Source organism: Nerophis lumbriciformis, linkage group LG19, assembly GCF_033978685.3.
Source record: "Nerophis lumbriciformis linkage group LG19, RoL_Nlum_v2.1, whole genome shotgun sequence".
In the NCBI taxonomy this organism is placed as follows: Eukaryota; Metazoa; Chordata; class Actinopteri; order Syngnathiformes; family Syngnathidae; genus Nerophis; species Nerophis lumbriciformis.
Window position 1 is genome coordinate 37,785,400 of NC_084566.2, and position 16,325 is coordinate 37,801,724.

General features: G+C 39.3%; 1 protein-coding gene across 2 annotated transcripts in view; it reads left to right on the forward strand.

Moving 5' to 3' along the window:
• Positions 1-624: 624 nt before the first annotated feature.
• LOC133618461 (dynein axonemal heavy chain 8-like) overlaps positions 625-16,325 on the forward strand; it is a 245,622-nt gene continuing 229,921 nt past the window's right edge. Inside the window, exons 1-7 of one of the 2 annotated variants that reach the window (XM_061978829.2) lie at positions 625-775; positions 2,120-2,254; positions 6,491-6,575; positions 6,661-6,803; positions 9,149-9,335; positions 14,583-14,743; positions 14,816-14,992. In XM_061978829.2, coding sequence (XP_061834813.1) covers positions 761-775; positions 2,120-2,254; positions 6,491-6,575; positions 6,661-6,803; positions 9,149-9,335; positions 14,583-14,743; positions 14,816-14,992 — 903 coding nt within the window. In that variant the 5' untranslated portion in view covers positions 625-760. Of the gene's footprint in view, positions 776-2,119; positions 2,255-6,490; positions 6,576-6,660; positions 6,804-9,148; positions 9,336-14,582; positions 14,744-14,815; positions 14,993-16,325 lie in introns of those variants that run through there. The other variant, XM_061978830.2, reaches the window with a different exon arrangement.

The following is a 16,325-nucleotide window of genomic DNA, read 5'->3' on the forward strand; positions in this document are numbered from 1 at the left end:
TGAGGACATTTAAATTTTTTGTAAGACAATAATTCTAACGTGCTCTTCCTACTTTCAGAAATTGTATCAACCGGATATATTTGATAGAATAATTGTCAATGAAAACAACATGAAGTGGCTTATAGAAACAAACATTGTGCAATTTATGGTGAAACATTCAAAAGTGGAACTAGTTGTGTACTGAATGATTCGGAATACACACGCTTTTTTTTAAAGGCACATAGTGTCAAAGTTAGACCTTGAGATGAGTCCACAAAAGGGTGTCAAAATTTAATCGCACAAAATTCAAAAGCCCGTTTCAGACTAATTGACCCCAATTAACAAATGTACTTTTTTTATCCGAGGGTTTTCCACATACCGTAATCTGGAAGAGTCTGCGCATGCGTGTTTTGTTGTCGTCACAATTATAAAACTGTGCAATTGTTTTGATGTTTTTTTATAATCACGACGACCAAAGTTGTGTGACGTTTGCAAAAAAAACAAAAAACGATTACAAAGTACTCGCACTTGTAACGTAAACTCGTCTTTAAACGGTAAAAAGAAGCCTGACGTCATAATGAAGTACAAGACAGGCGCTCAAAGGCACAAAAAGGGGCGGAGTCACTGAAGGAAATTAATGTACACTTTATAATGCTTCACTTAATTAGCTTCAAGTTTTATCAGCACATTTAGGCAATTGAACTAGTCCTAATTCATGTTGTGATGCACGCATAACCTTGAGAACATCTCACCTGCAAAGTGGCAACTCACCTCTAAAGTGATGGAGTCGGCCGACGTGAGTAATCCTGGTATATAAACAGGAAGTATTCCTCAAATACAAACCCCGTTTCCATATGAGTTGGGAAATTGTGTTAGATGTAAATATAAACGGAATACAATGATTTGCAAATCATTTTCAACCCATATTCAATTGAATGCACTACAAAGACAAGATATTTGATGTTCAAACTCATAAACTTTATTTTTTTTTTGCAAATAATAATTAACTATGAAGCCACGTTGATGTAACACATGGCTTGGCATTGTCTTGCTGAAATAAGCAGGGGCGTCCATGGTAACGTCGCTTGGATGGCAACATATGTTGCTCCAAAACCTGTATGTATTAATGGTGCCTTCACAGATGTGTAAGTTACCCATGTCTTGGGCACTAATACACCCCCATACCATCACAGATGCTGGCTTTTCAACTTTGCGCCTATAACAATCCGGATGGTTCTTTTCCTCTTTGGTCCGGAGGACACGACGTCCCACAGTTTCCAAAAACAATTTGAAATGTGGACTCGTCAGACCACAGAACACTTTTCCACTTTGTATCAGTCCATCTTAGATGAGCTCAGGCCCAGCGAAGCCGACGGCGTTTCTGGGTGTTGTTGACAAACGGTTTTCGCCTTGCATAGGAGAGTTTTAACTTGCACTTACAGATGTAGCGACCAACTGTAGTTACTGACAGTGGGTTTCTGAAGTGTTCCTGAGCCCATGTGGTGATATCCTTTACACACTGATGTCGCTTGTTGATGCAGTACAGCCTGAGGGATCGAAGGTCACGGGCTTAAGCTGCTTACGTGCAGTGATTTCTCCAGATTCTCTGAACCCTTTGATGATATTACGGAGCGTAGATGGTGAAATCCCTAAATTCCTTGCAATAGCTGGTTGAGAAAGGCTTTTCTTAAACTGTTCAACAATTTGCCCACGCATTTGTTGACAAAGTGGTGACCCTCACCCCATCCTTGTTTGTGAATGACTGAGCATTTCATGGAATCTACTTTTATACCCAATCATGGCACAAACAATTAGCCTGCACACCTGTGGGATGTTCCAAATAAGTGTTTGATGAGCATTCCTCAACTTTATCAGTATTTATTGCCACCTTTCCCAACTTCTTTGTCACGTGTTGCTGGCATCAAATTCTAAAGTTAATGATTATTTGCAAAAAAAAAAAATGTTTATCAGTTTGAACATCAAATATGTTGTCTTTGTAGCATATTCAACTGAATATGGGTTGAAAAGGATTTGCAAATCATTGTATTCCGTTTATATTTACATCTAACACAATTTCCCAACTCATATGGAAACGGGGTTTGTATTACTATAAACACCCTCCATCCTCCTTCTCATCCAGGACAACTACATGCAGGCGAGGGCGGAGCGAAAGGCGCAGCTCACCCCTGCACACCACTATGTGGTCAATATGCTGGCCATCAGGTTGGACTTGGAGCCGGCCGTGGTCGAAGAGTTCATTTTGGACTTCATTTCAGTGAGATCATCTTGGCAAAGCACATGTACTCACATAGGGCACTAAAAATACACAATAGATCAGGCCTGGGCAATTATTTTGACTCGGGGGGGCCAAATTTAGAGGAAAAAACGTGTCTGGGGGCCGGTACATCTGATTTTTAGGAACACTAATACAAAACCTCACAATAATGTCTGAATGCTATAAACGTTATGACACCTTAAAAAACGGAATGCCATTTTAACATTTTTTTGACTGAATGAGACACCCAGAATGTACATGAAAAAAAAAAAAAAGGGATTTACACTGCAAAAAGTCATAGTGTTCAAAAACAAGAAAAAAAACTACAAAAATGAGGGGTATTTTATTTTAACTAAGCAAAATTATCTGCCAATAGAACAAGAAAACAAGTAAAATTAGCTAACCTCAATGAACCCAAAAATACCTTAGAATAAGTATATTCTCACTAATAACAAGTGCACTTTTCTTGGTAGAAAAAAAAGAGACCTTTTTGCTCAAAATGTTGAAAAATATTCTTAAATGAAGTAAATGCTAGTGCCATTATCTTGACATAATGATATGCGCTCGGCATTACATTTCTTGAAACCAGCAAACTTATACTAAAAACTAATTTATTGTTCTTAATGGAAAGGCAACAAGGCAAGCGCTTGTTACTCTCGGGGTCTCCTAGCCGCTCAGGCAAATCATATTGTCTAAAAATGCATTTTTCCATGGATAACATGACATCATCGCACCAAGTGCGTGCTCTTTCAGTCAATTAGTGCGCATAAATACAGCCAGGCCCCCGGCCAAAAATGTTTTAACGTAATAGTGTGAGAGTCCAGTCCATAGTGGATCTAACATAATATTGGGAGTCCAGTCCATAGTGGATCTTACATAATATTGGGAGTCCAGTCCATAGTGGATCTTACATAATAGTGTGAGAGTCCAGTCCATAGTGGATCTAGCATAATAGTGTGAGAGTCCAGTCCATAGTGGATCTAGCATAATAGTGTGAGAGTCCAGTTCATAGTGGATCTAGCATAATAGTGTGAGAGTCCAGTCCATAGTGGATCTAACATAATAGTGAGAGTCCAGTCCATAGTGGATCTAACATAATAGTGAGAGTCCAATCCATAGTGGATCTAGCATAATAGTGTGAGAGTCCAGTCCATAGTGGATCTAGAATAATAGTGTGAGAGTCCAGTCCATAGTGGATCTAGCATAATAGTGTGAGAGTCCAGTTCATAGTGGATCTAGCATAATAGTGTGAGAGTCCAGTCCATAGTGGATCTAACATAATAGTGAGAGTCCAGTCCATAGTGGATCTAACATAATAGTGAGAGTCCAATCCATAGTGGATCTAACATAATAGTGAGAGTCCAGTCCACAGTGGATCTAACATAATAGTGAGAGTCCAGTCCATAGTGGATCTAACATAATTGTGAGAGTCCAATCCATAGTGGATCTAACATAATAGAGTGGGAGTCCAGTCCATAGTGGATCTAACATAATAGAGTGAGAGTCCAGTCCATAGTGGATCTAACATAATAGTGTGAGAGTCCAGTCTATAGTGGATCTAGCATAATATTGTGAGAGTCCAGTCCATAGTGGACCTAACATAATAGTGAAAGTCCAGTCCATAGTGGATCTAACATAATAGAGTGGGAGTCCAGTCCATAGTGGATCTAGTTAATCTTGTGAAAGCCCAGTTCATAGTGGATCTAACATAATATTGTGAGAGTCCAGTCCATAGTGGATCTAACATAATAGTGAGAGTCCAGTCCATAGTGGATCTAGCATAATAGTGTGAGAGTCCAGTCCATAGTGGATCTAACATAATAGTGAGAGTCCAGTCCTTCGTGGATCTAACATAATTGTGTGAGAGTCCAGTCCATAGTGGATCTAACATAATATTGTGAGAGTCCAGTCCATAGTGGATCTAACATAATAGTGTGAGAGCCCAGTTCATAGTGGATTTAACATAATAGTGTGAGAGCCCAGTTCATAGTGGATTTAACATAATAGTGAGAGTCCAGTCCATAGTGGATCTAACATAATAGTGAGAGTCCAGTCCATAGTGGATCTAGCATAATAGTATGAGAGTCCAGTCCATAGTGGATCTAACATAATAGTGAGAGTCCAGTCCTTCGTGGATCTAACATAATAGTGTGAGAGTCCAGTCCATAGTGGATCTAACATAATATTGTGAGAGTCCAGTCCTTCGTGGATCTAACATAATAGTGTGAGAGCCCAGTTCATAGTGGATTTAACATAATAGTGTGAGAGCCCAGTTCATAGTGGATTTAACATAATAGTTTCCCCAGGTCTGCAATAGATGGATGTGTGTAGAGAGTGGAAGAGAACCTAGCAATACCACTATAAATGCATGGTCGTAGATGACCACAATGTAGCCAATGTAGATTCTGTAAAGCATGGGGCAGGGCCGACATCCGGGCAACTGAGCTACATACGGGTTCTTCGAGCCATAGCAACCTGACTGGCGTTGAAAACAAACCGTCGCCATTACTCTTTAACCTGTCGACCTGCGCTGATTAAACCCGTCATTCTGCCTCCAAAATGCCAAAAAACTGTGTTGTTTTTGGTTGTGCAAACCACAACTGGAAACAGGGAAAACAAAGGTCGTATTTTGTTCTGCCAAAGCGTGCTAAAAGCCCACAGAGATGAGACAAATGGCTCGCAGCTTTACACCGGGAAAACGAGGACGGTTCTCACTGGAGTCCCCCAAAATCCCGGGTCGTGTGTTCGGATCACTTCGTTTCTGGTAAATCCACCTTTTTAACCACAACTTGGCTATACCGTCCATGCTAATGTTGAACCCGTTGAATTTTTACTGAATAACGTTCGACAGCTGAAGTTGTTGTTGTTGCACAACAATAACATACGGTATAAAGGCTATTCCCAGTAATTCAGCAAATAATAAATCATAATACTGAACTGAATTTGAATGAGCTCTCTACAGATATAATAAATATACAGATACTGGTAGCCACCGTCTCATCCTTATTATCATTTATCAACATACCTTGGGTGATTTAACCATTTTTATGTGATTTATTCGTTATATAACAACCGAAGCTAACAACCGACCTGGTGCGCTTGTGAGGTAGACATAAAGATTTCCAAATTCCATGTCCGGATTGTGTAGGATTATCAGTCCACGCATCTGCTGGAAGGCGATAAGGGCAGTCGTTTAATCCAACTACAGAACATTTTAACTCGTATCTTAACCTAGCCTCACTGGAAATACTATTTACATAATCATACGCCATTTAGAACAGTTTAAAATGCCGTGAAACCTCGTTAAATGCCTTTTCTGTCAATGCTGTGTTCGCTGTGAGCTGGTTTGTTTTCAACGAATTCAATATGGCGACCGCGTTGCTAGGGGATTGGAGGGCGGAAGTGACGTAGGTCCGCCCTCGCCCATTGGTGTGCTCTCACACTTTTTTTTTAAATGCAGTGGTTCACATAGCTAATGCTGAGGTTGTCGGTCTGTGGTTGACGTTGACTTGAAAAACTAGTCCAGCGTTTGTTGGGATAATCCCCCAGCCTGGATTTATAAGCCGTATATCAGGGGTGTCAAACTCATTTTAGATGGGGGGGTCACATGGAGAAAAATCTACTCCCAAGTGGGCCGGACTGGTAAAATCACGGCACGATAACTTCAAAATAAAGACGACTTCAGATTGTTTTCTTTGTTTAAAAATAAAACAAGCACATTCTGAAATTGTACAAATCATATAGTTGTTGGTTTTTTTTTTACAATTACCTGTTGCGGTTAATAGTATACAGTATATACTTTATTTGTTGTTATTTATATTTTCTGAATAAATTATGTGATAATGTTCATCAGTCGACTCATTGGTGTTCATTTTCAATCTATCAATATAAAAAAATTATATCAAAATGAAATTACAGTATGTTATTTATGTAGTTTGATCATTTTCCTCGACTGATGTGCTAACATCATGTGGTTTATTTTGTACATACATACTACAAAGATACAAAGAATTGCTATTGCGACATCCAGTGGACACATTTAGAACAGCAATTTCTTTCATTCAAAAAATTCAGGTTAATTTTTATACTTAGCGAACTCATCCCGCGGGCCGGATAAAACCTGTTCGCGGGCCTGATCCGGCCCTCGGGCCGTACATTCGACACCCCAGCCGTATATTATTTTGTTGTTGTGTGTATCAATGAGTTTACGTGTATTCCCTGTCTTTTTCTGTACAGCTGGCTCCGTTTGATGATTTCTTCGCCAAAGGAGGAAGTGCGTCTCTTTCTTTTGTGTATCAAGAGGCAAAACATCCAGGAAAAGGTAGCCAAAACAATCCATCATTTACTCGCATTTACTTAATTCACAAGACAGAATCATGCGCTCATTAACCGGAATTCTGTTTCAGAGTGTGGACGCTCATTTCCTAAGGCGGGGAAAGCGTTACGGCTCTCCTACGCCGATTTAGCAGAGATGTGCCTCACAGGCATTTATTGCTCTTTCACTCGAATTCGAGTGAGCGTTGATGTGACCTCAGACAACGTACATCAGGTACAACATTCCAGTGTGTCCACGTACATTGATTTATTTTGTGGCAGCGCACAAGAAAGTCGTGTCAGTAAATGTGCATGTGCATCACAAACATTAGTATTTGTAGCAAAACAATTTGCAGAAAAGTGTGAGGAACATCAACACACTGCAAAAAGTCAGTGTTCAAAAGCAATAAAAAAAAATAAAAAAATTGGGGGGTATTTTACTTGAACTAAGCAAAATTATCTGCCAATAGAACAAGAAAATTTGGCTTGTCAAGACTTTCCAAAACAAGTAAAATGAGCTAACCTCAATGGACCCAAAAATACCTTAAAATAAGTATATTCTCACTAATAACAAGTGCACTTTTCTTGGTAGAAAAAAAAGAGACATTTTTGCTCAATATGTTGAAAAATATTCTTAAATGAAGTAAATGCTAGTGCCATTATCTTGACATAATGATATGCGCTCGGCATTACATTTCTTGAAACCAGCAAACTTATACTAAAAACGAATTTATTGTTCTTAATGGAAAGGCAACAAGGCAACTGCTTGTTACTCTCGGGGTCTCCTCGCCGCTCAGGCAAGACATATGGTCTAAAAATGCACTTTTCTATCGACAACATGACATCATTGCGCCAAGTGCATGCTCTTTCAGTCAATTAGTGCGCTAGGAGTATATATATATACAGGTAAAAGCCAGTAAATTAGAATATTTTGAAAAACTTGATTTATTTCAGTAATTGCATTCAAAAGGTGTAACTTGTACATTATATTTATTCATTGCACACAGACTGATGCATTCAAATGTTTATTTCATTTAATTTTGATGATTTGAAGTGGCAACAAATGAAAATCCAAAATTCCGTGTGTCACAAAATTAGAATATTACTTAAGGCTAATACAAAAAAGGGATTTTTAGAAATGTTGGCCAACTGAAAAGTATGAAAATGAAAAATATGAGCATGTACAATACTCAATACTTGGTTGGAGCTCCTTTTGCCTCAATTACTGCGTTAATGCGGCGTGGCATGGAGTCGATGAGTTTCTGGCACTGCTCAGGTGTTATGAGAGCCCAGGTTGCTCTGATAGTGGCCTTCAACTCTTCTGCGTTTTTGGGTCTGGCATTCTGCATCTTCCTTTTCACAATACCCCACAGATTTTCTATGGGGCTAAGGTCAGGGGAGTTGGCGGGCCAATTTAGAACAGAAATACCATGGTCCGTAAACCAGGCACGGGTAGATTTTGCGCTGTGTGCAGGCGCCAAGTCCTGTTGGAACTTGAAATCTCCATCTCCATAGAGCAGGTCAGCAGCAGGAAGCATGAAGTGCTCTAAAACTTGCTGGTAGACGGCTGCGTTGACCCTGGATCTCAGGAAACAGAGTGGACCGACACCAGCAGATGACATGGCACCTGCACTATTATGTCTATATATATATATATATATATATATATATATATATATATATATATATATATATATATATATATATATGTATATGTATATATATATATATATATATATATATATATATATATATATATATATATATATATATATATATATATATATATATATAGACATCTTCTAAGGCAGGGGTCGGCAACCCGCGGCTCTAGAGCCGCATGCGGCTCTTTAGCGCCGCCCTAGTCGCTCTCTGGAGCTTTTTCAAAAATGTATGAAAAATGGAAAAAGTTGAGGGGAAATTTTTGTTTTTTGTTTTAATATGGTTTCTGTAGGAGGACAAACATGACACAAACCTCCCTAATTGTTATAAAGCACACTGTTTATATTAAACATGCTTCACTGATTCGAGTATTTGGCGAGCGCTGTTTTGTCCTACTAATTTTGGCAGTCCTTGAACTCACTTTAGTTTGTTTACATGTATATCTTTCTGCGACTTTCTAGGACGTGTTTTATGCCACTTCTTTTTCTGTCTCATTTTGTCTACCAAACTTAACGTTGCACATGAACCCACAAAGGTGAGTTTTGTTGATGTTATTGACTTGTGTGGAGTGCTAATCAGACATATTTGGTCACTGCATGACTGCGAGCTAATCGATGCTAACATGCTATTTAGGCTAGCTATATGTACATATTGCATCATTATGCCTCATTTGTAGCTATATTTGAACTCATTTAGTTTCCTTTAAGTCCTCTTAATTCCATTTATATCTCATGACACACTATCTGTATGTAATATGGCTTTTCATTTTTTTGCGGCTCCAGACAGATTTGTTTTTGTATTTTTGGTCCAATATGGCTCTTTCAACATTTTGGGTTGCCGACCCCTGACGTAGACAGTATGTGTGGGGATACAACATGCTGCCCATTATTTATATGATTGATCTGAATGGTTTCCTAGGAGATCTTTTTTTCCACCTTTGACGCCCGGGATGGCTGCTCAAAAGCAATCAAGAACAGCTTCAACAATCTGCTGCCCAGCTTCCAAGCCTTTCAGAACTACGCCGCCCTCGACAGGTCCAAACGGGGGTTCAACATCAAAGCCAGCTTCCAGCACATCCTTAAGCACGCCGTCAGCAGTTTAGAGGGTGAGTTCTTGTCATCAGTCGCATGAGTTTGATTGATTGAAACTTTTATTAGTAGATTGCACAGTACAGTACATATTCCGTACAATTGACCACTAAATGGTAACACCCCAATAAGTTTTTCAACTTGTTTAAGTCGGGGTCCACGTTAATCAATTCATGGTACAAATATATACTATCAGCATAATACAGTCATCACACAAGTTAATCATCAGAGTATATACAAACCCCGTTTCCATATGAGTTGGGAAATTGTGTTAGATGTAAATATAAACGGAATACGAAGATTTGCAAATCCTTTTCAACCCATATTCAATTGAATGCACTACAAAGACAACATATTTGATGTTCAAACTCATAAACCTTTTGCAAATAATAATTAACTTAGAATTTCATGGCTGCAACACGTGCCAAAGTAGTTGGGAAAGGGCATGTTCACCACTGTGTTACATCACCTTTTCTTTTAACAACACTCAGTAAACGATTGGGAACTGAGGAAACTGTCATGTCTGTGTAATCATGTTTTGTTTTAAGTCATGTTTTGTTTAGTTTCTGGCTTTTCACTCCCTTGTCTTGTTTGCATGATTACCCATTAGTTTCACCTGTTCCACGTTTGGACTCATTGTGCACTCTTGTTTGTCACCATAGCAACCATTAGTTTTCACCTGTCACGTCACGCACCTGTTTCACGTCTTGAGTCACGCACCTGTTTTCGTCAATCATGTCCGTAGTATTTAAGTTGTGTTTTTCAGTTTGTCTTTCTGACGACGTCACCACACGTATGCTCTGTCCATTCTTTCCATGCCCATTCTTCATGCAACTATTTTTGTCCAAGCCAAGTAAGTTTTTGTTCCATGTTTATAGTCTTTTTGTGTTTCATAGTTTGTTCTCCGCCACTGTGCGTGCTTTTCATTTGTACTTTTTTGCTATAGTCTTTTGGTTTCATAGTTTATTCTCCGCCACTGTGCGCGCTTTTTGTTTGATCCTTTTTTTTGTATTTATAGTCTTTAAATAAATCATGTACCTTCATTCCCGTCTCGCCCGTGCCAACTTTCCGTTGCATCCCGGAAAAGCACACACCCAGGACCAAGTCATGACAGAAACTAATTGTTGAAGCTTTGAAAGTGGAATTCTTTCCCATTCTTGTTTTATGTAGAGCTTCAGTCGTTCAACAGTCCGGGGGTCTCCGCTGTCGTATTTTACGCTTCATAATGCACCACACATTTTCGATGGGAGCCAGGTCTGGACTGCAGGCGGGCCAGGGAAGTACCCGCACTCTTTTTTTTTTTTTTTACGAAGCCACGCTGTTGTAACACGTGCTGAATGTGGCTTGGCATTGTCTTGCTGAAATAAGCAGGGGCGTCCATGAAAAAGACGGCGCATAGATGGCAGCATATGTTGTTCCAAAACCTGTATGTACCTTTCAGCATTAATGGTGCCTTCACAGATGTGTAAGTTACCCATGCCTTGGGCACTAATGCACCCCCATACCATCACAGATGCTGGCTTTTCAAATTTGCGTCGATAACGGTCTGGATCGTTCGCTTCCCCTTTCGATGTTGAATATTTCCAAAAACAATTTGAAATGTGGACTCGTCAGACCACAGAACACTTTTCCACTTTGCATGAGTCCATCTTAGATGATCTCGGGCCCAGAGAAGCCGGCGGCGTTTCTGGATGTTGTTGATAAATGGCTTTCGCTTTACATAGTAGAGCTTTAACTTGCACTTACAGATGTAGCGACCAACTGTATTTAGTGACAGTGGTTTCCTGAAGTGTTCCTGAGCCCATGTGGTGATATCCTTTAGAGATTGATGTCGGTTTTTGATACAGTGCCGTCTGAGGGATCGAAGGTCACGGTCATTCAATGTTGGTTTCCGGCCATGCCGCTTACGTGGAGTGATTTCTCCAGATTCTCTGAACCTTTTGATGATATTATGGACCGTAGATGTTGAAATCCCTACATTTCTTGCAATTGCACTTTGAGAAACGTTGTTCTTAAACTGTTTGACTATTTGCTCACGCAGTTGTGGACAAAGGGGTTTACCTCGCCCCATCCTTTCTTGTGAAAGACTGAGCATTTTTTGGAAAGCGGTTTTTTATACCCAATCATGGCACCCACCTGTTCCCAATTAGCCTGTTCACCTGTGGGATGTTCCAAATAAGTGTTTGATGATTATTCCTCAACTTTATCAGTATTTATTGCCACCTTTCCCAACTTCTTTGTCACATGTTGCTGGCATCAAATTCTAAAGTTAATGATTATTTGCAACAACAAAAAAATGTTTATCAGTTTGAACATCAAATATGTTGTCTTTGTAGCATATTCAACTGAATATGGGTTGAAAATGATTCGCAAATCATTGTATTCCGTTTATATTTACATCTAACACAATTTCCCAACTCATATGGAAATGGGGTTTGTACATTGAATTATTTACATTATTTACAATCCCGGGGGGGTGGAATGTGGAGGGGGTTGGGGCGGTGGGGTTAGGTTAGGTTGATATCAGCATACTTCAGTCATCAACAATTATATCATCTGAGAAATGGACATTGTAACAGCGTAGGTCTGACTTGGTAGGATATGTACATAGCGAGCAGTGAACATAGGGAGTTCAGATAGCATAAGAACAAGTATATACATTTGATTATTTACAATCCGGGGAGGTGGGATGTGGTGGGGGGAGGGTGTTAGTCAAGGGTTGTAGTTGCCTGGAGGTGTTCTTTTAGTGCGGTTTTGAAGGAGGATAGAGATGCACTTTCTTTTACACCTGTTGGGAGTGCATTCCATATTGATGTGGCATAGAAGGAGAATGAGTTAAGACCTTTGTTAGATCGGAATCTGGGTTTAACGTGGTTAGTGGAGCTCCCCCTGGTGTTGTGGTTATGGCGGTCATTTACGTTATGGAAGTAGTTTGACATGTACTTCGGCATTGGCGTTGTTAGGCCTATTTTAGGGGGGCTAAATAATTTTGTGTGATATAGATATATAATATATATATATATATATATATATATATATATATATATATATATATATATATATATATATATATATTTTTTTTTACAAATACATATTCATTATAAAGTGGCCCGAATATGAGTTTAAATAAATAATCATATAACCTGTTATTATTCACTCAGTTTCCCCTCACTTCGTAGCCTAAGGTAGAGAGCCCCTTTAGTGCGTCGGTATCCAATCCATTCCACTTGTTCATATAGAAAATGCCAACATCACTCAAATTCCAGTCCGCATTTTCTCTGCGACCTTGCTTGCGGTCCTGCAGGTGTACGAAGCACATTATCTTCCTTTACAATGAGTGAAGCTGCACGAAACCTTGTGTGTGCAATTGTAAATAATTTAGTTTTTAAGTTTTGTGTTTCTTGTAGAATCTATGTAAAGTAATGTACATTAGCCTATTGTTAAAATAATGAAAAAAACATAATGAAATATATTTGTTTTATTGTATTGTTACATTAATAGCTGTTGTATTATTATAGGATGGCTTGTTAAACATTTCATGGGATTTTCAGAGGGAGGAAAAACCAAGACATTTAATATAAAATGTAAAATGAATACCGTATTTTCCGCACTATTAGCCGCACCTAAAAACCACAAATTTACTCAAAAGCTGACAGTGCGGCTTATAACCCGGTGCGCTTTATATATGGATTAATATTAAGATTCATTTTCATAAAGTTTCGGTCTCGCAACTACGGTAAACAGCCGCCATCTTTTTTCCCCGTAGAAGAGGAAGTACTTCTTCTTCTACGCAAGCAACCGCCAAGGTAAGCACCCGCCCCCATACAAGAGGAAGCGCTTCTTCTACTGTAAGCAACCACCCGCCCCCATAGAAGAAGAAAAAGAGCGCGGATATTACGTTTCATTTCCTTTGTGTGTTTACATCTGTAAAGACCACAAAATGGCTCCTACTAAGCGACAGGTTTCCGGTTCATGAAAAGACGCAATCTCTCCATCCGCACACGGACTACTATTTCACAGCAACTGCCTAAAGACTTTCAAGAAAAGCTGGCTACTTTCCGTGCATATTGTAAAAACAAGATAGCTGAAAAAAAGATCCGGCCAGAGAACATTATCAACATGGACGAGGTTCCACTGACTTTTGATATTCCTGTGAACCGCATTGTGGATACAACGGGAGCACGTACGGTGAATATTCGCACCACAGGGAATGAGAAGTCATCCTTCACTGTGGTTCTAGCTTGCCATGCTAATGGCCAGAAACTTCCACCCATGGTGATATTCAAAAGGAAGACCTTGCCAAAAGAGACCTTTCCAGCCGGCGTCATCATAAAAGCTAACTCGAAGGGATGGATGGATGAAGAAAAGATGAGCGAGTGGTTAAGGGAAGTTTACGCGAAGAGGCCGGGTGGCTTTTTCACGCAGCTCCGTCCATGTTGATATACGACTCCATGCGCGCTCACATCACGCTGGTTTTTAATATATTATTAAAGTTTGACTGACCTATCTGACTGTTTTTTTGACATTCCTTTAGCGCAGTTAGATGCGGCTTATAACACGGGGCGGCTTATAGGTGGACAAAGTTTTGAAATATGCCGTTCATTGAAGGCGCGGCTTATAACCCAGGGCGGCTTATGGTGCGGAAAATACGGTAAATACAGAAAAAGAAAACAAATGGTTAAAAGCCATCGTCCCGTGGAGCATTTCATTCCGTCCCGTGCATTTAAAAAAAATAATAATAATAACAATGAATAATTTCTAAGTCTTTGTTAGCCGTTTGTGAAATTTTGTGCTTGTGCGTAACGTTCGCTCACATCCTGTGCATCTCCTGGGGGCTAAGCCCCCCTGTCCTTAAAAGCTAGTGACACCCCTGTACTTCGGTATCAGGGAGGTGTAGCGGATTTTATAGACTAGGCTCAGTGCAAGTTGTTTTACTCTGTCCTCCACCCTGAGCCAGCCCACTTTGGAAAAGTGGGTAGGAGTGAGGTGTGATCTGGGGTGGAGGTCTAGAAGTAACCTGACTAGCTTGTTCTGGGATGTTTGAAATCTAGATTTGAGGGTTTTGGAGGTGCTAGGGTACCAGGAGGTGCAAGCGTAATCGAAAAAGGGTTGAACGAGAGTTCCGGCTAGAATCTTCATGGTGCTTTTGTTGACCAGAGAGGAGATTCTGTAGAGAAATCTCGTTCGTTGGTTGACCTTTTTGATTACCTTGGATGCCATTGCGGCTGTATTTATTTCAATGATTTTGTCTCTTGCACCCCCAGGGATCCAGATGAGCTCTAAAAGTATTAAACTGACTGAAGCGAAGAATGTTGACGTCAAGAAAATGGCGGCCATTCAGGATATGAAATCAGCAGCAGCCAACATTGACATGGTTAAAGACCTGGAGAAGCTCTTGTTGCAGTGGTATAAGGAGATTGACCAGGTGGGCCGAAGAAATATTAGTCAAGAGAACAACAGCGAGACTTGAAGACTGTCCTTTGTCTGTGCTGATCAGGTACTGCTGGAGACTTTGGCGCTGAAGCACGGGCTGGTGACGGATGGGCCACTGAGCGAGCTTGAGTACTGGAAGCAGACTTTTCTGAACTTCAAATTCATCCTCACTCACATCAGTAGCTCAAAATGCCGAGAAGTCATATCCGTGCTGCAAATCTGTCGCTCCAAAGCACTGCAGGTAAACACGCTCGCTTTACGTCTTTGTTTACCTAAAAATAAGGGTGGTGGGTGAATTATTATTGTATATTATTCTGTGAACATTTTATTACCTCTGCCAGGGTTTGTTTGTCTTTCAGTTAGTGCAGGTTAACATAACTCAAAATGTTATGGGCTGAGTTTGATTAAACTTTCAGGAAATGTCAGAAATGAGATAAGGAACAATAATTACATTTTCGACAACAGTACCTTATTTTTACGTTTTGATACCTGTGTGTGTGTGTGTGTGTGTGTGGGTGTTCTTGTTTTTCTGCCCTTCTTGAGACATCAACAAGGAAAAGTACCATCCATATGAGGACCGGTGAACAAGTTAGGACCGAAATCATGGTCCCAATACGGAAAACCATTGCATCTAATAGAGAGCCAAATACTAGAGTCCGTGAACATTGCTCCAAAGTCAGGATTTTTTGGTTGATTTAATGTGCATACAAAAGTAAACATTGACAGGTGCAAAGGCAGCAATGTATATGATAAAACAAGACGTGCTTGTGTATAGAGACATACTGTAATAACTTGAAGTAATAATGAAGATTAAAAAACAATTAGTAACAAAAAATTCCCCCAAAATAAATAAACTAAAAGCAGTCTTTTAGTTAATTTGTTTGTGTCGACTTTTTGCTTATAAAATTAGGAACAAGTTCTCATATTCTTTCTGTTTCTGTAATTTTGCAATATTTTCTCGTAAAATTATTACTTTTTTATGTAAAATTATTACTTTTTTATGTAAAATTATCACTTTTTAATGCAAAATGGTAACATTTGTCATTTAAAATTCTGACTTTTATCACAATATTGCCAATTTTGTTGTTGTTCTTGGAGAATAGTGCCATTTTTTTGAGTAAAATTATGACCTTTGCCATAATTTTGCCAAGTAAAATTCGGATTATTATTATAGCTGAGATAGGCTCCAGCGCCCCCCCGCGACCCTGACGGGAATAAGCGGTAGAAAATGGATGGATGAATGGATAATATTGCCAATTTTTTAAAAGTTTTCTCATAAAATTGTGACTATTGTCGAGTAAAATTACGACTCTTTTCATACAATTGTCAAAATGTTAAGGTTTTCTTGTAAAATTGCGACTGTTATTGAGTAAAATTCATAATATTGCAATGTTCAGTTTTTCTCGTAAAATTTTGACTTGCGTTGAGTAAAATGACGACTTTTATTATAATACTGCCAAAAATCAAAGTTTTTCTTGTGAAATTGTGACCCTTTTCTTGTGAAATTCCAACTCATTTTTCACAACAAGCTTTTTTATATTTGCATAGTATGTATATATTATTAATGTTGTAAA